Source organism: Stigmatopora argus, chromosome 15 (genome assembly GCF_051989625.1).
Source record: "Stigmatopora argus isolate UIUO_Sarg chromosome 15, RoL_Sarg_1.0, whole genome shotgun sequence".
In the NCBI taxonomy this organism is placed as follows: domain Eukaryota; kingdom Metazoa; phylum Chordata; class Actinopteri; order Syngnathiformes; family Syngnathidae; genus Stigmatopora; species Stigmatopora argus.
In genome coordinates this window covers 13,134,257-13,155,037 of record NC_135401.1, presented here as the reverse complement: position 1 = coordinate 13,155,037, position 20,781 = coordinate 13,134,257, and the positions used below count along the sequence as shown (strand labels likewise).

The window sequence follows — 20,781 nt, the reverse complement described above, 5'->3', positions numbered from 1 at the left end:
TAAAAATATAAATAACGACTAGAATAGATATTGGGACATAGCTATACAGATGTTGTCCTCGACAAGGAATTTGTTTGAATTTTTTGCTAAAGAACGAATGAAAAAAACCTAGCAAGTGTGACTACTTATCCCTTTTGGCCATAGAGTTCAAAATTCTAATCATACAGATAATATTTGAAGTTTTTAATATCTAAAACATTGCATATTATTATTAGTTTTAAATAAGAAAACATTCACGTGTACTCCGCCTGAAGAGTTTCTGCGTATATAGTAATAGAAATAGACGAAGTTGTACATTTGCAGTTTATATTATAACGTAAATGAAACGTAAAGTTCTCCTCCAACAGTTAAGTCTATTGATGCCCTCTGCTGTTTGATAACGTTATTGCAACTCCCGCTGACGTATTCTTTATTTCAGTAGTTTAAAAAAAAGGGGCACAAAACTGCATTGGCCGGGAATCGAAACCAGGTCAACTGATTGGAAGGCAGCTATGCGAACCACTATAACCACCATCGCTCGATTACTATCTAGAATAGGCATATAAATAAATAAATTTAAAAAAAATATATAGACAACGATCACCAGCTGCAGTGTTACCACAGCCCACAAAATCTATTTTTGATGCTTTCCACAAACTTCACTACAAATATATCTTAAAGCAAGATTGACCATTTATTTGATTTAATCTGAGAAATCTTTTTAGCCTATTTATTGCATTTTGTCGTGTACACAGTTGAGTGCATTTGTGAAGCCATCAAGCACTGATCTCGTCAAGTCTACGGACAACCGCATTCGCCAACGCCATGTAGGATAAAGCCTGGACACATGTGGGAAAGAAGTCATAATACGCTGACATATGTTTTTTTTATTATTATACAGAACAAAAAATCATTTGATTTAAAAAAAAAATTGCAATCGCAATCATTTTTGGGTGTAAAACAATTATTTGGCCCTGCATTTGAAGAAAGTGAAAATATATTTTAAAAAATGCAATTACAAAATTCGAAGTAAAAATTCCCCAGAATATTGAAATATATACAAAGAGACAGCAAGAAATATTGAAAATAAATCCTGAAACAAGAACATATTTAATGCCAGGATAAAATATATAACTCCTTAAATAAGTGAGGAATGTAATAGAAGAAAACCAAGATGAGAAATTTCACCTCTAAACTCCCTGGTGATGACACGACCACAGGTTTCCCCTCGTCAGACATTTCTCTGATGTTGACATGAAGCGGGACGTCACCTGAGGCGCACGCGCAAAAGTTGTCACACCTAAATTGACATCATCTCTGTCCTCCAAAGTTGAGAGTGGCTGACTTATACCTAATAACGTGACTCCCAGTGTGTCCGCCAGCCGCTGCGCACCACCCGACCCAAATATGGCGGTTTCGTGGTCACAGTTGGGACACCGGAACACGCTCATGTTCTGCACCATGCCTAGAACCTGTCAATCAATCAGCTTTTCGATGACTTGCCATCAAATACAAAAATGTTTTGCTCAACCAAACAAGAATTGTATTTTTTTACGGGCACGTTGACTTTTTTGAACATTTCGGCTCCCCTGCGGGCGTCCAGCAGGGCAATGTCTTGAGGCGTGGACACGATGATGGCACCTGTAAAAAAAACATCAGAGTATTATGTACACAGGATAGACAAAGTCTACACACACCTGTTCAAAGGCTAAGTTCTGCCGCTATTTTAACTGATCAACTTAGGTTCAGCTGTTTAGACATTATCACAACTTTTAGTTAATTTTTTTTTAACTGACAAGGACCGATTCTACGTTCACATTATAAATTCACTGCCATTGACATTAATTGATTCCTTATCCATTTTAACTGTCTCGGTTGGCAGCGATCATTCACAAAGGATGAGAAATAGACCAGCCATTTGTCTAAAATTCTCCGTAAAAGTATTACTCCAAAATGCACTGAAACACTTATAATGCCTAAATACTCTTAAAATTCATGAAACACAACCAAAAATGTATATTTTTACTCCTAGATGCACTCAAACAGTCCTGAAGTGACCTCTGAAAATCTATTAAAATACTCCCTGAAGCTAATCTAATTACTAATCAAACACTCCCTAATTTAAATCTAGTACACAATTACTCCCTAATGATGATCTAATTACTCACAAATGCAAATACTACTAAGTACTTTTTATTCCACTGTAGTGCTTCCTAAAATTAATCGAATTACACCTAAATACACTAAATTACTAGTTAGGTGACTTAATTGTTCTTCCTATAAGTAATGTAATTACTCCTAGAAATACCCCCAGTCACCCAAATACTGTTAAAACTACTAAAATACTTCTTAAAGGTCATCTAATTACCATAAAATGCAAAGAAATACTGTAATTGGGCGAGCGGGGCAGACTTTTTGCACCGGTGAATAGTAATATAACATAAACAAATTTAAATGAACTTGGATTACGATGCAGACACTCAAAAATAAGTTTAATCTAACCTTACACTAAACTTAATTCTAATTTTGTTTTACATTTGTATACCTTTCTTCTCCCGGCCAGGTTGGCTGTTTGCCCCATCTCCACACTGACTTTCACTATCGATGGGCTTTTATATTCCCTTCAAAATATTCCGAAAATGATGCACACAAATGTCCTCACAATATGATAACACACGACCACTTGCCAACGAAATGTCCTCACAATATGATAACACACGACCACTTGCCAACGAGAAGTAATATGTACTCCTCGTACTAGCGATCGCTACGCCATTCGCGCTGAGTGACGAGGAAAAAAAACACTGAAAAAAATGCAACGCTCCGCCCAGTGCTCGTAGATATGTTATACACGAAAGAGATGCGGCAAAAAAGACAGTGCGCTAAAATCATAAACAGCCTCTCATGTTTTGGCCACCTGGCTTTCTCATATCTCGAAATTTGTCTCGTATCTCAAGATAATTATTTGCTCGAAATTTGTCTCATATCTCAAGATAATTATTTGCTCGAAATTTTACTCTTATCTCGAATTGCTCGTATGTCAGGGTGCTCTTATGTCGAGGTACCACTGTATATGTATATTTGTATGTGTATGTGTGTATGTGTGTTTGTGTATGTGTGTGTATATATATATATATATGTATATATATATATGTATATATATATATATATATATGTATGTCTGTCTGTCCGTCCGTATGTATGTATATATGTATGTATATGTGTACATATGTGTATATATATGTATATATGTATGTATATATATATGTATATATATGTACATATATATATTTATATGTGTACATATGTGTATATATATGTATATATGTATATATATGTATATATGTATGTATATATATATGTATATATATGTACATATATATATATTTATATATATATATGTATATATATATATATATATATATATTTATGAAAAAAATCACTTGATTTGCTCGAGTGATCTGATTTGTGAAAAAATGTGAAAAACAGTTAAAAAGAAAAGATATAGACCTTCCTGTTTACCACCGCAAAATTCTAGGATTTTTAACTGGAATTTGTATACAAACGAGCTTACCTGCTATCGGGATGCTTTGCGTTATGGTTAGCTGTACGTCGCCTGTTCCGGGAGGCATGTCGACCACCAGGTAATCCAGAGAACCCCAATCAACCTAAATACGCGCAAACACCAAACACACACGTAAAAACAAAATCGCACATGTCTAGGAAGCAACAGGATCGAACCTGTCTGAGCAGTTTGTCAATGGCCGACATGACCATGAGACCCCGCCAAACGATGGGCGCCGTTTCTTCCACCAGAAAGCCCATTGACATGCTGCCAAGCCACAATATGGTGATAAATTCCACGTTATAACATTGGATTTTTGGGCGTATATTAATGCATTCATATAAATTATTAATCATTCATTCATCTTGACTAAAACACTCACCAACGAATTCCGTAGTTGATGAGTGGGAGCATCCGGTTGTCTGGGTAACAACAACAAAAAAGCCTGGAACATCTTTATAATCATCAGTAAAAATACTAATGATGTGATATGTTTTATGGATTTTGGGTTTTACTCTAATTAGAGGTAAATTTATGGTTTAAGCATACTACCTTCAATCATGTTTATTTGTTGAAAGACAGAAAGGAGCATTATGGGAATGTTGCTACTTTGCTAATTGGAATCACAATGTTATTTTTTCTACTGAAATTATTTATCTGTGAAAACAACAGCTGGACTTGTAACACGGTACCAACTTGCGTTCAGCCGTTACACTAAAGAGTCAGGTGCGGTCTATAGTGCGTAGTCATTAAACACAACAAATTTCTGAAAGAGGTTAATTGATGCATTAGTTGATACGTTACTGTCAGTGAGCTCTGGGTTCCCCTTCAGATTCATCAGTTTGGGAATCGAGGGACCGTAAACGTCGGCATCTAGCAGACCCACAGACTTGGACTGAAATACAAAAAACAAAACAGAAATGATATAATAGGGACAAAGTTATATTCAGAGGAACGAACGATTTCCTCACCGGCTCATTGGCCATCAACGCCAGTGCCAAGTTGACTGCGGAGAAACGACAGAGACAATTGAAAAAATACAGCCAGCGCAAACCCGACTGTCGAATTGTCACGTGTCGCACCCGCAGTGGTGGACTTTCCCACGCCGCCTTTCCCAGAAGCCACCACTAGCACCTGGCTGACACCCGCGATGGCTTTTTTTTTAGGTAGGCCTCGAGCCATTTGCTGCTTTTGCCTCTCCTGCAATGCCTTGAAATGATAAGCACACAAATTCGTCATCTTTCAGGCGACATGCTTGAACAATTCATTATACAGGCTGATTAAAAAAAGAATGACCCATGGTATGACACTGGCTCTTCCCACTCATGGAAGCTGATTCAAATTAATACTTTTTTTCAACAAGATTGGGCGCCCCCCACTGGAACTTATCAGTTAGAGCAGATGTGGCCAATACATAGATCGTGATCTATCGGTCGATCGCCAAAGTACTATTGGAGATCACACGACAATAACATTTGATCCCTCCCGTCTGTCGGTTCTTGTGAATTTGGCTTGTCCGTAGTAAGCTTTAGCATGAATCGAGAGTGGATTTTCACCCACGTTCCCTACGGCAGTGTTTCCCAACCACTGTGCCACGGCACAGTAGTGCGCGTTAGAGATGGTCAGGTATGCCGCGGGAAATTACAAGTCATGCATTGTAATGTTCCGAGAGAAAATCTTAATATTATGAGAATAAAATTAAACTTTTACGAGATTATTAATAAAAATATAATGAACATTAAATGATAGATTGTATTATTACACGATTCAACTCGTAATACAATGAGATAAAAGTCATTTTGTTGCTTATGTTCTGTAACAGGCGGCCCAGTGGAGCGAGTGGTTAGCACGTTGGCCTCACAGCTCTGGGGCTTTGGGTTTAAATCCAGGTCGGTCCACCTGTGTGGAGTTTGCATGTTGTTCCCGGGGCTGCGTGGGTTTCCTCCGGGTACTCCGGTTTCCTCCCACATTCCAAAAACATGCAAGGTAGGCTGATTGGACACTCTAAATTGCCCCTAGGTATGGTTGTCCGTCTCCTTGTGCCCTGCGATCGGCTGGCCACCAATTCAGGGTGGCCCGGGATCAGCTGGGATAGGCTCCAGCACCCCCGCAAACATAATGAGGAGAAAGCAGTTCAGAAAATGAATGAATGAATTGATCAATTGTCAAATTAATTGGCACCCCATGACCCTAACCAGGATAAGCATTGTTCAAAATGAATGAATGATAATTTTGTTTAATCCATTAGGAAAGCAGTTGAATTATAGTTGTGTGTTATTATTGTTTATTCCAAAAGACTTTTCCAAGCAACTTTAGAAAACGATGAACATTAATGCTGATGTTATAAAGGATTTTATAGGGCTGTAGTAAGAAAATCTTCGATTCCTTTAATAGTTGTAATGAATCCGCGTTGTGTCTTGGGAATCCTCATTAATCACAAACTATATAAGCTTTAAGTGGCTCGAATAGACTTTTAACGTTTCATGATTGAATTTGAGTAGTAACAGTCAAGCGTCGTAAATATGCACAAGAACACTCATCGCATTTCCGGTCCTTGTGTTGACAAACTCACCAATTTGAGTTAAAGCGAAAGTAAACAGCCACTATATTGCCTTTAATATATAATAAAACGTTATATTATACGTATATTTAAAAATGGCTTGCCAACTAACCGTACCTTGAAGGAGAATATCAACAAATGTTAAATTAGATTATAAAGGAGTAATCCTGATGTCGTTGACACAATACACCTAACTTGACACTATTCCGCTAGCTAAACGCAAATAGCTTCCAGAAAAATGGCAAATACTTACGTGACGCCGGGTAAACTGTAAACAGCCGGCAGAGCAAGGTGTTATTTGTTTACCGGCTCGTGAAATCAATAATCGGTTAGCATATTTTGTCATGAAACAGGAAAGTCTGCAGTACGTCATGTGCGCCATGTTTGTATGCTCACGAGCTCATTCAGTTCAGGGATGTGAACGTTGCGCTGATAAACAGACAAAAATATTTAAAAACAACAGGTGGTTACATTTGTATTCATAAAAATATATGCATTTACTTAGTAACACATTTTCAATTTTTTTTATTAAAAAAAAACTTTGAAAATGTTTTGGGCTATTCATGACAGGCGCAACATTGATCTTCAAAATTCACGTAACCAGGAAGTGGTTTCGATGCAATTCACTCTTCACAAATCAAATTCCAATTCTAGGAACAACCTTAAATTCGCATAGTGTGATAATCTCCCGTATTTTCTTTCATATTTTCTCCTTAAAATACTTTTTGTGTGGTAACATAAGGGCACAGAATGGCGGACGGGAGCTCCTGTCCCGATCCAGTGGCCCGCACGGTCCTTCAACAATGTTTGGAGGCTCGGCTGCAGGTGAAACCAGGGGACGAGCATGAACAAGCCCAATGGGTTCAGGTCAGGAAATCATAATAATACACCATATTTTGTTTAAATCCCATACCAGCATACACAATCAATGTTTAGTTTCATTTCATCAAAACAAAAGTAAAACCGAGCTGATCGAACAACAGCAACACGAGAAGGGGAGAGCGGGGTTTGTTGTCCCGTGTGTTGGTTGCCAGGTAGGGATGTACTACACACCTTTTTATACGTTTCATCCCTGTTGATAGTGATACGGTTCCCAACCCAGAAGTTATATCTGTTAAACCAAAATCGTTTTTGACACCGTTTGCATTATTTTTTATTCAAAAACAAAATTAAACTAGAAGTGGCCAATTCCAAGCTATTATAAATTCCGTCAAACTTATCTGACCTCTAATCACTATGCAGTCTAATGAAGGGAAAAAACAATTAGAGATGCACTAGAGGTAGTGTCAACTTTACAGTGCTCACATGACGTTCCTATTGCTGCGTTTGGGAAAAACAACCCTGCTCTCCCCTAGTAATGTGTACATTCAGGATTTGGCAGCCTATAGTATCACTGTTTTGAAAAGCAAGGACTTTTGCCACATACAATGCAAATTTTTGGGGGGATCTGTTTGTGTTGACAGATCGAAAGAGGCATGGTGATCTACATTTGTTTTTTTAAAGGTGCAACAGAAGAAATATTGCCCAAAATAGGTGAGTGTCTTCTTCACATCATTTTTTTCAAAACCTTGTTGAAGGTACTCAAGGCTCGTATGTCAATTTACTCGTATCTCAAATCAATTTGTTTCCCATAGAAAATAAGTAAATACAAATTAATCCATTCCCACCCTCCCCAAAAAAACAACAAAAACAGGATATTACAATGAAGAAACATCTTTTTATTTATCTAATTCACTACCTACTAACAAAGTAACAAATACCTATCTAGACGTTATGATCTTAAATACTAAAATGTGACATTTTTCAGTACACAGACGGTAGCGTCTTAACGCGGACAAGAGACATGACGGGAACGCGCTCGTAACAAACTTTAAATTGAACTGAAATGAACTTAGATTACTATACATACAAATAAGTTTTAATCTTACGTTACACCAAATTTAAACCTTGTGCGATAACCGAGGCAAAGATGTTGTTCATGTATTCCACCTTGTTTGTAATTTTTTTGGTTAAAAATATGGCTTATATGCGAGAAAATATAGTAGTTACTGTACTGCCATTTTCCTGATGTAGTTTCCACACTGCTGAACGTGCGTCTGTGCGAATCCTCGTCCGGCAAGATGGTTTCTGTGTTGAACCTTCCTGGCAGCCTCCTGGTGGTCCCCCAGGCCACGCTGGGGGGCAAAGCTAAAGGCCGATCCATGCAGTACCACAACAACGTCGCCAAGGAGGACGGTCTGCGGCTGTATGCGCGCTTCGTGGCTCTGTGCCAACAGGAAGTGAAGGCGGCTGGAGTGAGCGTGGAACATGGCACATACGGGAACCGGCAGGTCCTCCACATCCAAACCAATGGACCATACACGCACCTTATGGAGTTCTGACAACTGAAAACTTGAATGTGGAAAAATTAGTAGCGAATCCGATTCATGCAGACCAAAAAAAGTTCATTTATTCAAATTGCGGCCCAAAACCCCTGTACAGTTTTTTTTAGAACATGTATTCAAATTCTCAATTACATCTCAGCAGGTAAATCATGTGTATGTCGTGTTGAAAATGATTGAAATTAAATTGCAAGTCCACTTGACATTACATTTTCTACACCAAACCAAATAAACTTTAAGCTAAGAAAATATAATAAACCATTTTCACAAAATCACTGTTCAATACAGTTTTTTTCTCCCCTTTCTTCTACTTAATGTCCAGTCCATGATCATCACTGTAACATCGATCCTTATTCCAGTCGCCTATTTAGTAATTCATTTCGCATATGTTAGCATTAAGCTAGCAGGCGTTAGTTAGACATGGCTGCCAGGATCCTAGTCATAATAGTTTGGACACCTGTTCCTGTCAACAGCACTTACACATGATCATTCACTGCCAGGATTTCAGTTCCAAGACAGTGCCGCCAATGAAAGATAAATGCCCAAATTCAAAGTTGACAGGGCTGACGTCCACTTAGCAGGAAGTGAATAGTCAGTATTGTGTACTTTTCCCCCCCTTTAAACCCTCGCTAGTAAACAATTCATCCATCCCTAACGCTGTAGTTCATTCTTAATGTACTTCATTTTTTGTTTTGTTTTACCCTGCGTTCTCCAGTACCATCTTGTCCTGTCTTTTCTAACACTAGAGCTTTGTTATCCAATTGTCCGGTCTTGTCCTTTGTTGTGCTGTTCTGTCTTTAATATCCTTCCCTATCCTACTTTGTCTTGTCCGTTATTGTACCGACCCATCTTGTCTTTTGCTGCACGGTCTTTCCCAACTCAACACTTCATTGCCATATACTACATAAGATTGTCTTACTATGCATTAAGACTATTAATTGCACAGTAAATGAAAATTAGGTTGTAATTTTCTCATCTTACGATTTATCGACACACGCATGCAATCAGCAGCCTTGTGTTAAAATTTGTCTCACTGATTGGATATACGTAAGACTCTAGGTCCTTAGATGTTTATTGGTCATCCACACGCCGTAGAACTAAAGTTCAGGTGTACAATATAAGAAAGAAAAAAATATATACATTAAACACTGTACACCTTTAGCATTGCTACTTTAAGGCTAATTAAGTTTGATTTATTTAATAAAAAGACAATACATATTAATGAACATATATATAAATATGTCAAATGAACTATTTTGATCAAGTTAACACTTAACTGTTTTTTTTCACCTAATTCATTCTACACTTAGCAAGCTTTCACGTTATCCATTTATTATTGTTGTTTTTAAATAGTTTGTGTTTTATTCATCAATGAACATTTGTCACATTTGAATAAATGGGTGGTGTATTAGAATTATTACCTTAGTGGTTAATTTTTTTCTATTTTTAAAATATGGCATATCGGCAACAACTTATGAAACGATATATCGCCCAAAAGTTTGTTATCGTGATAGGTGTAATCCTCTGTTCTAACTCGGAAAACTCGCTATCCAGTCGTACCTTGACCCATCTCACCTGATCAGTCTTGTCCTTTATTTACCTGTTCTGTCCTGTCTTTTGTCAAAAAAAAAGAACACCATTCAGTGCTGTCAAACCTCGTCCCTTTTTTCTTTAGTTTTCCTGTCTTTTCTTTCCACACTGTTGCCTGTTCTGTGCAGTCTTGCCCTTTGTTGGCTGTCATCTCTTTTCTAACTAATTAACCATTTCCTATCCTGCCTCATCTAGTTCTGCTCAGTCGTACCCATCCTTATGCTACCCTGCGTTTTCTTTGGGTTTCCTATTTGCCAAACCTTACCATGATGCGGAAAGTCCAAAAGTCATAGGTAGTCCATTATAGTCTGTCCGTCAAGTCCCGGTAGACATGGGCAGGCCGAGGTCTGTTCCCAGCTCGCCACAACAAAGTGCATCTCGGCGAGTTGGGGTGGGTCAGTCCCCCTCCCAGACGCAGTTGCACTCCCGGAGCGGGTTGCGGCGGCGCATGGTGGTCACCACGGTGATACGATTAGCCGACAGCTGCACCAGCTGGTCGATGAGCTCCTGGACGCAGGGGCTGGGCCACGGGTGCCCATTTAAGTAGTCTCGCAGGATGAAGGAGCGCTCCACCAGAAGCTCCAGGCGCTCAAGGTGGCGAAGACGCTGCAAGCTCAGGAGGTCCTTCTTGGGCTCGCGGCGGAAGAACCTGCAGGAGAGGTGGGGGAGGGGACACGTCATATCAGTGTGGTTTGTTGATGCTGGAGTATTAGTAATAATAAGTATGAATAATTCAATTCCACGTCGCGAGACTACTTTGGGGAGTATTTTAGTCAATTTAGGAGTATTTACGTTATATAACTAGTATTTAACAAGTCATTTAGGGAGTATTCGTAGTGATTTGATTACTTAAAAGCACTTTTTGCAGACATTACATTATTTAGGTCAAGGTGGGTATTTTTAGGAGTAAATAGATTACTTTGATGGAGTGATTTACTATATAATAATTTACGTCATTTAAGGACTATTTCTATGAATGGAATAATTATTTTAAGGGAGTATTATGGTTGATACAGGAGTACTTCACATGCCACCTCCGCGTATAAGCCGCACCCTTAAAATTGCCTTAAAACCGTTGAAGTTTACAATTACTCTTGTATAAGACGCACCCTGATTTACAATTTACACCCCCTTGTTCGTGGTTTTAATCGGAGTACAAATGTGTTACTTTGAAGGGAAAATCTTAAAGAAAAATCATTGCATGTGGTATTTCTGAGATACTGTATGAATCGAAAGGATCTTCTGCTGGATTGCACATAAATTCAAAAAGGAAGTCACGTGAGCAGTACAACCACAGTGTGTCCGTTGCGGTCTAGTTTTCACCAAGTCTCTTGGTGCAATGCTAGCATGAGATACACTTTACGCAGGTATCAAGGCTGATATTTTAATAGTCAACCGCAAGATGTGCTGTGTTGGGATGTGCTGACATGGTTAACACTACGAACACATGTATCAAGGCTAGTCGCGTCTGGCCAATCAGAGCAGGTTTAACTACGGTAAGATGGCGGCGGCGTGAGCGAGCAATGGCCAGCTGGCACAAGTGAGTTTTTTCATGTTTTATGCATGATTTTTTTATTTTTTTTATTTCATTCAGAGACATAAAAAAAAATTGTTTAGCATTTTTGTTTTCTCTATTTTGAAATAAATGACCTTATCGGCCACATTGTCTTGCGTTATGGCGTTTAGTCTTTGTCACCTTGCAGTTTCGTGCATGTCAAGTTTTGCGCATATAAGCCGTAACCTTGATTCAGTCATTTTTTAAGCGTCAAATACGGGAGTAATTGTTGGAGTAATTGGTGTACTTTTAGAAAGTGTTTTAACATATTTAAGAGTATTGAGATCAAATTATTATTTATAAGTGTTTAGATTACTTCTAGTCGTATTTACGTTGATTTAAGTAAGAGTAAATCAAATCTGGATTTTTTAGTACATCTTTTGTTTCAGTTTATCTGGAGTAATTAGATTAATATCGGGAAGTATTTTGTAGATTTCACACTCATGAGTCGAGTAGAAGATAAGAATAAACAAAAAAGCTAAAGATCAAATGACAAATGCAGTGTATTAATGCACTGTTTTATAGTCCAAAAATACTGTAAACTAGAAGGATAGGCTATGAATGCTGATGTTTTAGTTTCATAGACTGTGCTAGACATCCAAATCAATGAACATTCATCCAGCTCTTCCAGCCAATATGAATTGGGAGTCTAGCCGCCAACGAGTTTAAACAAACAAAATAAATGCTTAAAAAAGGAATAAATAAAATCAAGACTACTCCACACCGTATACGCAGCGTCCGCAGTTGCGGGAACAACATGGGGATCCGTCGGCATAGGCTCCCGCTGGATCGGTTCTGCTCAATGTCCAGGTGTTCCAGGGCCATAACTTTGGGCGCGATGGAGTCCAAGTCCTTTAGTGTGATGGCCACGCGCAGCGTCAACCGCGTCACGCTTGCCGGGATGGTGTTGGTGTACAGCGAAAGGGAGTTCCCGCCTGTTTACGAGAGGCCGAGAGCAACATTGTCGAGCTCATTTTGACGGGGGATAACTCACCCACGATGCTGAGGGTCTCCAGCTGCTTGAGGGGGGCGAGCCAGGACGCCAGGCGGCAGTCCAGGCCGTCACGGATGTAGCGGTAGTGCACAGTCAGCGAGCGCAGAGACGTCAAACTTCTCAGCGCATTGTATGGAAGGATGGTCTCAGGGTAGTCCACCAGTTCTAGGCTCCTCAGAGCCGGGCCTCCGTACAGGCAATCTGAATCCAGACGACACATCCACAACTTCCAATTAGAGCACGTTCTTGGAATCCGTTTTTTTTGTCACTAGCCCCCTGGGGGGTACTTCTGACAACCTCATCATACTTTACTATTTGCAATACATGGCTCACTCTTTAAAACCTCCAGACTACTGAGGGACTGTGCGATAACCTCAGTCTCAGTCTGCAGAAGGTCCCCACCTTGTGGACTTCCTGTGTGTGGCTCCAGTTTTTTACCTAGGTCTACAATGTCTTGTGTGTCTTGTGTCTATCTTGCTACTGCAACCAAGAAATTTCCCGAATACGGGATGAAATAAAGTTCTAACCTAACCTCACGATAACAGGCGCACAATATAGAGATGGGTTGTTTCATTAATTTATTATAGGCCTGGGCAATATGAGAAAAATTACGAATTAAAAAAATGTTATCAGTCAATATCAATAATTATTGTTTTATTGTATACTGTATAATGTAGGATTTCTGTCCTTTTGTCAATACACCCAGGTTGACGGCTGTGATAACTTTGCACTAATAGTATCAATATACTACAACGGCGAACACTAATTTGGTGCTACATCCACCAAATGCACGCTACACGTTTTTAAAAAGGCAACGGAAGCAAGACTGAGTTCGGTTGTACTTTATTTAGCCATTTTACAATGTACTCACGTCATCATCACCCACAAAACCATCAAAGTCCTCATTTTCTGTGTCCGAATTGAACAATTGTCTATCAAAAACGCTGAGTTTAATACGTTCGTCCAGGTGGCCACAATCCATTCGCAAATAGTAGCTAGCTAGTAGCTAGCGTAACTATTCCAAGGCTGTCTTCCATGGTTCGCAACTGTGTTGATGCCGATCGCCAGGCCACAATCCATTCGCTAATAGTAGCTAGCTAGCGGCTAGCGTAACTATTCCAAGGCCGTCTTCCATGCTTCGCAACTGTGTTGATGCCGATCGCTAGGCCACAATCCATTCGCAAATTGTAGCTCGCTAGTGTTGATGCCGATCGCCAGGCCACAATCCAATCGCAAATAGTAGCTAGCTAGTGTTGATCCCGATCGTCAGGCCACAATCCATTCGCAAATAGCTAGCTAGCTACTGTTGATGCCGATTGCCAGGCCACAATCCATTCGCAAATAGTAGCTAGCAAATGTTGATGCCGATCGCCAGGCCACAATCCATTGGGTGTACGTATTGACAAAAAAAACTAATTTATCCCAGCAGTCACTGCGCAGTACTTTATCTACGGGAAAATAGTAGAGTCGGGGGCTGCTTGCCGTAGTTGTCCTATCGACTGATTTCTTTTATTTTATCGTGATAACAATTTTAGTATTGGTCCATATATAAAGCGTACTGGATTATAAGGCGCCCTGTCTATTTTGGAGAAAATTGAAGACTTATGTGCGCCTTATAGTCGTGAAAATACAGTACTCTTTTTCACCAGATGTCGGCAAATTAACATTTACTATTTGTTGGTTGTTTTCTGTTTTGCAGTAAGAAAACAACCATTACTGGATGAATTATTGACCCCAATAATGTGTTTTTGATTCATACAGAAATACTACGTGCGATGATTTTTCTTAAGATTTTCCCTTCAAAGTAACACATTTCTACTCCCTATTAAAACCATGAATATGGGGTTGTTAGGTTTATCCAATGTTAGGTTTATCCTTGATATTTCCAAATTCAGCTTTCAATAAAAAAGGCATCTGTAGTCACATCACCATTTAATTCTTGCAAGAAGAGAATACATCCACCCGCTCGTCCGGTCAAGATTATTCTCTCGAGCGGCATTATGTCCTGCCCATTTAAGGCCTCAAATCAAAACAATTACAAGGTTATCGATTCGATCCAATTGCGTAAGCAAGAAACAAAACAATTCCATATCAAGCAAACCTAGCGTCAAACCTAGCGTCACAGTTTAAACAATATGCGAGTAACCGCGGAGGTTGATTGATAGCCATCCGCTGAATCAACAACAATTTAAGCGTCCTTCACAGATCTTCATTGCGAACTTGTATCTGGGGAAAGGGTTGAGGCGTATCTTCCAGTAATCAGTCCTCGGAGCAAGGACTCAGTGAATTGTTAAGTCATTGCGAACTTGTATCTCTAGCTGGAGCCAGCTGTCCTGGAGAGCGACCTTGGAGTAAGCGTTTGTCTTCGTTGAAAGCACATTAATTCTAACTCTAACATAAAAGCAATCAACACATATATATATTGTTTAATATAGTTACACATTTAGGATGAGCATTACTATTCCTAATAAGCAAATATATTGATTAATATAGTAAGCATGTATATTATAAGGCTTTATATTCATTGCAAACACATTTATAATAATGATTACTCCAACACTGTGCAACCTGAACTTGTTTGAGAACGGAATAATGCCGAAAAGGTTAGTTAAGAGAAAAATTGATTCAGAATGCAGGGTATTTAACCTGCAGTGGACAAAGAATACAATCTTCGCCGGCACTATGAATCCCGTCACAAAGACAAGTACGATAGCGTGCAAGGCCAAATACGAGCAGACAAACTCTCAAAGCTAAAAGTTGGACTATTATCTCAGCAGACTACATTTCTACGCCAAGCTCAGCTGAACCAGGCATCCGTTTGGGCCAGCTTTCGGGTTGCTAAACTGATAGCAAGCAACGGTAAGCCTTTCACTGACGGAGAGTTTTTTAAGAAATGTATGGATGTTGTCGTGGAGAAAGTGTGTCCTGAGAAGAAAGATGCATTTAATGCCGTAAGTCTGTCGGTGAGTACAATGACCAGACGCGTTGAAGAAATCGGGAGTAATGTATATGCCCAGCTGCAGCAGAAGACGAAAGAATTTGACTTTTTTTCATTAGCACTGGAAGAAAGCACGGACGTGCAAGACACAGCGCAACTGCTCATTTTTATTCGTGGAGTTAGCGCAAACTTTGAGATTTGCTAGGATCTGGCAGCCCTCCAAAGTCTCAAAGGGACTACAACAGGAGAGGATATTTTTGACAGTGTGCCAAACCATGGAGAAGTTGGACCTGGACTGGTCAAAGCTAGCTAGCATCACGACTGACGGGGCTCCTAGCATGGTGGCCGAAACTCGCGGTCTAATAATGGGATGCATGAACCGGGAGTTGGAAAAAAGGGGTCTCACCGCCCCGCTACGAGTCCACTGCCGAATTCACCAGCAAGCACTGTGCTGCAAAATGTTGACGTGGGATTCTGTAATGACGGTTGTGGTGTCGTGCATAAACTTCAGAGCAAAGGGAGAAGATTGTGCATGGCACAACAGAAAGTTAATGTTCCATGGCTTTTTTTTCTATGAAGAACCCAGAGAGAGTTATTTAGTTATTATTTATTTCATAAATAGTGTTATTTATTTCCTGTTTTTTCTGTGAAGAACTCAGAGGGTTATTTAGTTATTATTTATTTCATTAATAGTGTTATTATTTGTTTCCTGACTTTTTTTCTGTAAAGAACCTGGAAAGGGTTATTTGGTTATGTGTGGCTTTCTGGAAAACAATATTTTTTTTAAGCTCCCCTACGATCGTCACACTTTTTCTGTTACAAACTGACACCGGCCCCACATCAGAGAAGGGAAAAGTAATGTGGCCCTCACAGGAAAAAGTTTGGGGACCCCTGGGTTAAAGCAACAGTCTTATCGACGCTTGTTTAATGCAGCACAGCGTGCAGAACTGATTGTGAAGGCCTTGAGGCAGATTTCTGACCCTGGCAACAAATAATGGCTGAAATGAGATTGGTTAAATGCTTCAATATGAAAACACACATCTGGAAGCAGTGCCACCAGGGGGGAAAGCAATAAAAGAAAGCTAACAGACAATTTGGAATTATTTAATAAGTATTCATGGACAAAATATAATATGATTCAGATATTTCTTAGGCCAGCAGAGAAGGCCTTGAAGTTCCTGACGTCCCGCCACTGACTGAATATATAATTTGCCATGCGAATGGGCTGTGGTGGTATCCACACACAATAGTTTTGCTCCCAGTGCCAGAACTCCATAGGGCAGGCCCTGTAAATGGCGGATTTTACCTGGGCGCCGCGGGTCGACTGGGCTCAGGTAGTCGTCGGGCAGGGGCTCCGGGGGCTCGCCCCTCATGCCCCACGACAGGTGCGTGAGCTTGGACAGGCTGGTCATCATTTGGTGAAAGTCCTCCCGGGGAACCGGCCGTACCCGGTCCAAACCACAGCCTTCCCCTTGTTGGTGGAAGAGCAAGTAGCGAAGGTTGCGGAGGCCGGCCAAGGAACGGACAAAGTCGGCGGCGGAACGCATGCGGACGTTGCACACGCTCAGGTGGGTAAGCTCGGCGATCAGATGGAGGCCGAGGGCCGGGCCCAGCATGGGCTCTGCCCAGGCGGCGTCCCGCACAGCCAGCTCCCTCACGTCGGAGAACTGCAGTAGGTGGTCGAGGTACTTTTGCTTGTATATGCGGCCGCCGTTGACAAAGGCCACGGCGCTCAGCGTCGGAAGGAACTTGACCAGGCGCCGCCACTCTTTGCGCCGCAAGTGGCGTACGGCCACGCGGGTGAGTTTACGCCGCTGCAAGGTTTCCCAGAAACCGAAAGTGTAGCGGCGCAGGTCGGAGAGCACCACCGTCTGGCCCCGCCACAGGTATGGGTGGTCGGCTAGCACACGCAGGGCTCGGCACGAGCAGCGCACCGCCTGCAAATCGGCGGGGCCAAGGAAGTTCAGCACCGTCACCCACAGCTCCGGTGGCAGCGGTGGGAGTTCCGACATCCTCGCCGGCCCGGCGGCTACGACCGGAACCCGGCTCTTGGCAGCAAAACAAGCTAAGCCTCGTAGAATGCCTCGTCCGCTCCATATAACATCGTCCGCTCCAGTGATCCATACATACTCATCGACGACTCGAGTATTTACCTCAGTTTCCTTTCTGACCCTACAGTCGCATGTCTAAGTTGGCGGAGGAATAGAACGACGCGTCGACCATTGTTGGTGTTCTCTACTAGAGGGTTCAAATGAGTGGAAATGATATAAGGGATGTGACGTCATTCCTATACACAATTTCCGGTGGCAAGGGGCGGGTACTTCTTCGGGGCTCCTTATGACATTGTCAGACAAGCGAACGAGAGAGTCAAAGAAAAAGAACAACCTTCTGCCTTCACTAGTTATAGGTACCTGATTAAGTTTTTATAATAATGTTTAATATTGAAAATTATCCTTGGGGAAAAAAACATTTGAGAGTCGAGCAGAATAGTCGCCTTTATATTTTATGGTCCACCTGGTGGTCATGTGGGGAGACAAGTGAACTCACGGATACCGACGAAAGTAAAATCAAAAAAATAAAAATAAAAATATACGTATACTTTCCTCATTGGTCTATTTGAATGCATTACCGCTAACCTTTGTCACTGGTCTATTTCTTAAACTTGCTGCTGTTAATTTTCTATTAATGAATTATATATAGAGACAGTGCAATTCAAATGCAATGTGTTCAATGTAATACATTTATTCAAATTTTCCAAATATTACAAGGAAATTTTTTTGTATGTACAAAGAGGAAAATAAAAATAAAAGCAGACAATATTGGTATCACTTAACATGATAGCCCAACACAACTTCAACTGATAGACATCCAACCCAATGTCTATGATCGACTGAAATAGATTGTTCACTCACTGGCAGCACTCCTGTTGAAAAAGGTGTCTATCACAGTCAATTTCACTGGAACAATCATTTACTATTAGCTATTTCAGTTTTAAATGTGTGTATGTATATTTTTTTAAATTTATTTAGTGTTTTTACCCATAATGACTCCACATTTTCATTTTTTGTTTTTCTACTGGTCTGGGGAGAACGTGAGGATCATCCATCCAATGACAAAGTAGAAGAGAAAGACGGGGTAGACCACCAGCCCCTTGCGGTTGGGCGGCTGGCTGCCTGCCAGAAAGGCGGTGGAAGCGAAGGTTGACCAACCGAAGGACGCTGTCACCACGGCCAGACGCACGGCGAAGCTGACAACACCCACGCTGCCCAGGAGAACCAGGCGGCAGACCACCATGGCTACCGTAAGTGGTAGGATGCAGTAGCCCAGCACACAAAGACTCTGGAAGAAGGAAAGTGTACCGCCCAGAAGCTTGGAGTTCAGTGTGATGATAATGGACCCAAACCACACGATGACGAACACCTGGAAAAGACAGGAGAAAATATTTCCCAATTGTTATTTTTTCTAATAACAAATGTTAAAATTAAATGAATGTTAGATTATTCTTTTTCATTTCATTTTCTGAACCGCTTTATCCTCACTAGGGTCACAGGGGGTGCTGGAGCCTAGTCCAGCTGACTTCGGGCCAGAGGTGGGAGACATCCTAAAATGTCAATCATTACTTCAGGTTCGGATGCAAACACCACACAGGCGGACCAACCTGGATTTGAACTCAGGTCCCCCACTGTGAGGCCGAAGCACTAACCACTTATTCAACGGGCCGCCCGTACTATATTTTCATGTTTTTTATATACATATATATTTTAAATCTAACAATATATAACAAGATTTTTTAATGTTTTGATTTTGAAAAAATAGGTTGAGGTTTTAAAACAATTTATCGACCATCAAAATAGTTGTTGATTAATTCGATGAGGAATAGTTGACAATTAGCCACCTGATGGTGTAGTGTTACATAGCCTGACTTCGATGCGGGCAAGCGTGAGATTGATTCCCACCCGCTGGAGGTATGATTGTGGGTGTGATTGGTCGTCTGTCTCTCTGTGCGCCCTACAGCGGTACACGGTCGGTTGGTCGTCTGTCTCTCTGTGTGCCCTACGGCGGTACACGGTCGATTGGTCGCCGGTCTTTTGGCCGCCGATCTTTTGGTCGCCCCAAAGGTTATTGATAATTACCATTTAAATCGTTGCTCAAATTCCCTAAATACAAACTGTGAATTACTATTTAGTCATACTTAATGCCCTAGTAATTATTAGGCTAAAGAAAAGCTCCAAATTTCCCGGCTACGGCTGACTGGCGACCAGTCTAAATGGATTGGACGTCTTTCGCCGTCACTGTCACTGCACTGAATCCTGATCATTGAGCGCAAATAGAGCGTTTGACCTACGTACCTCAGCGAACTGCGGACCGCCCTGGTCGCCGCCGGGCCCGGACGCAGCGCCCCCCTGGAGGAGCAACGCCAGGGTGACGCAGAGTAGAAGCGGACCCCAGAGGTCCCAGTCACGCAGCAGCTCCGAGCTCTGCTTGGGGTACAGGACATGCACGAACTTTTTGCCCACCGCGCGCAAGTCCCTTAGGATGGTCTCCTTCACCGGCTCGTCCAGCGTCGACATCTCGTCGTCATCCCGCCCGCCGGACGAAGTCGTCGGGACGGAGATATCGCCCTCCACCGGGATGTCCTCTGGTATGGACACCGACGCTAGACCGGCGAAGGGTCGGCTGGCGTCCGCCGCGTCTGCGGCTGCCAACATTTCGGTGCAGGTTGAAGCGTTTGTGTGCAAAGTCGCGTAAAGCGCCACGAAACCACAAGAGTTATCGAAATCAGAGTGGTTACACCCGTGTCAATCTGTAGCTCAGCTCCACGTCAACCCCTGATTGTTTACTTCCGCGTTCTATTTCTTCTTCTCTTAGTTTGCTCCCAGACCGCAGAGTGCATTCATATATAACGAGTAGATGAAACATCCGTTTTGTAAGATGACACGCGTCTGCCATCTTGTGTCAGTACCATACGATAAACGTCCATTATTATATACATGTCAAAATAAAAATCAAAGCCGCGTGCACTTTGAAATAGCTCAGAATTGCCCAGTTTTCAAGGAATTTCCATTTTTTTATACAAAAAAAAAGTCAGAGCTATAGTAGGGTAACAATAGATAGTACGTTATAGTTTTTGTGCCATCCTGCTTGGATCATAGCCGCGTTAATGTGGATCATTTTGTGTGGCGTTTGCATCTCGGGTACTCCAGTTTCCTCCCACATCC

At 41.3% G+C, this 20,781-nt stretch overlaps 4 protein-coding genes and 1 long non-coding RNA gene across 5 annotated transcripts; 2 read left to right on the top strand and 3 right to left on the bottom strand.

The window, feature by feature from the left end:
• Positions 1-654: 654 nt before the first annotated feature.
• nubpl (nucleotide binding protein-like) lies at positions 655-4,751 on the bottom strand. The gene is made up of 10 exons (XM_077621022.1): positions 4,627-4,751; positions 4,516-4,550; positions 4,349-4,439; positions 3,927-3,966; positions 3,721-3,811; positions 3,554-3,647; positions 1,535-1,620; positions 1,331-1,451; positions 1,168-1,250; positions 655-818 (listed from the first exon to the last, which is right to left on the bottom strand). The coding sequence occupies exons 1-10, from the start codon at positions 4,724-4,726 to the stop codon at positions 756-758; spliced, it is 804 nt and encodes a 267-aa protein (XP_077477148.1). The 5' UTR covers positions 4,727-4,751; the 3' UTR covers positions 655-755.
• Positions 4,752-6,689: 1,938 nt separating this feature from the next.
• dtd2 (D-aminoacyl-tRNA deacylase 2) lies at positions 6,690-8,757 on the top strand. The gene is made up of 3 exons (XM_077620630.1): positions 6,690-6,971; positions 7,568-7,637; positions 8,178-8,757. The coding sequence occupies exons 1-3, from the start codon at positions 6,855-6,857 to the stop codon at positions 8,483-8,485; spliced, it is 495 nt and encodes a 164-aa protein (XP_077476756.1). The 5' UTR covers positions 6,690-6,854; the 3' UTR covers positions 8,486-8,757.
• LOC144089613 (uncharacterized) lies at positions 8,528-17,836 on the bottom strand. Its single transcript, XM_077620628.1, has 4 exons — positions 16,869-17,836; positions 12,625-12,825; positions 12,355-12,565; positions 8,528-10,724 (listed from the first exon to the last, which is right to left on the bottom strand). The coding sequence occupies exons 1-4, from the start codon at positions 17,572-17,574 to the stop codon at positions 10,472-10,474; spliced, it is 1,371 nt and encodes a 456-aa protein (XP_077476754.1). The 5' UTR covers positions 17,575-17,836; the 3' UTR covers positions 8,528-10,471.
• On the top strand, positions 16,429-19,048 carry LOC144089616 (uncharacterized). Its single transcript, XR_013305116.1, has 2 exons — positions 16,429-17,362; positions 17,449-19,048. It is a non-coding gene; the product is annotated as an uncharacterized LOC144089616 (long non-coding RNA).
• On the bottom strand, positions 18,280-20,438 carry yipf6 (Yip1 domain family, member 6). Its single transcript, XM_077620629.1, has 2 exons — positions 19,912-20,438; positions 18,280-18,982 (listed from the first exon to the last, which is right to left on the bottom strand). The coding sequence occupies exons 1-2, from the start codon at positions 20,269-20,271 to the stop codon at positions 18,635-18,637; spliced, it is 708 nt and encodes a 235-aa protein (XP_077476755.1). The 5' UTR covers positions 20,272-20,438; the 3' UTR covers positions 18,280-18,634.
• Between the last annotated feature and the right edge of the window lie 343 nt (positions 20,439-20,781).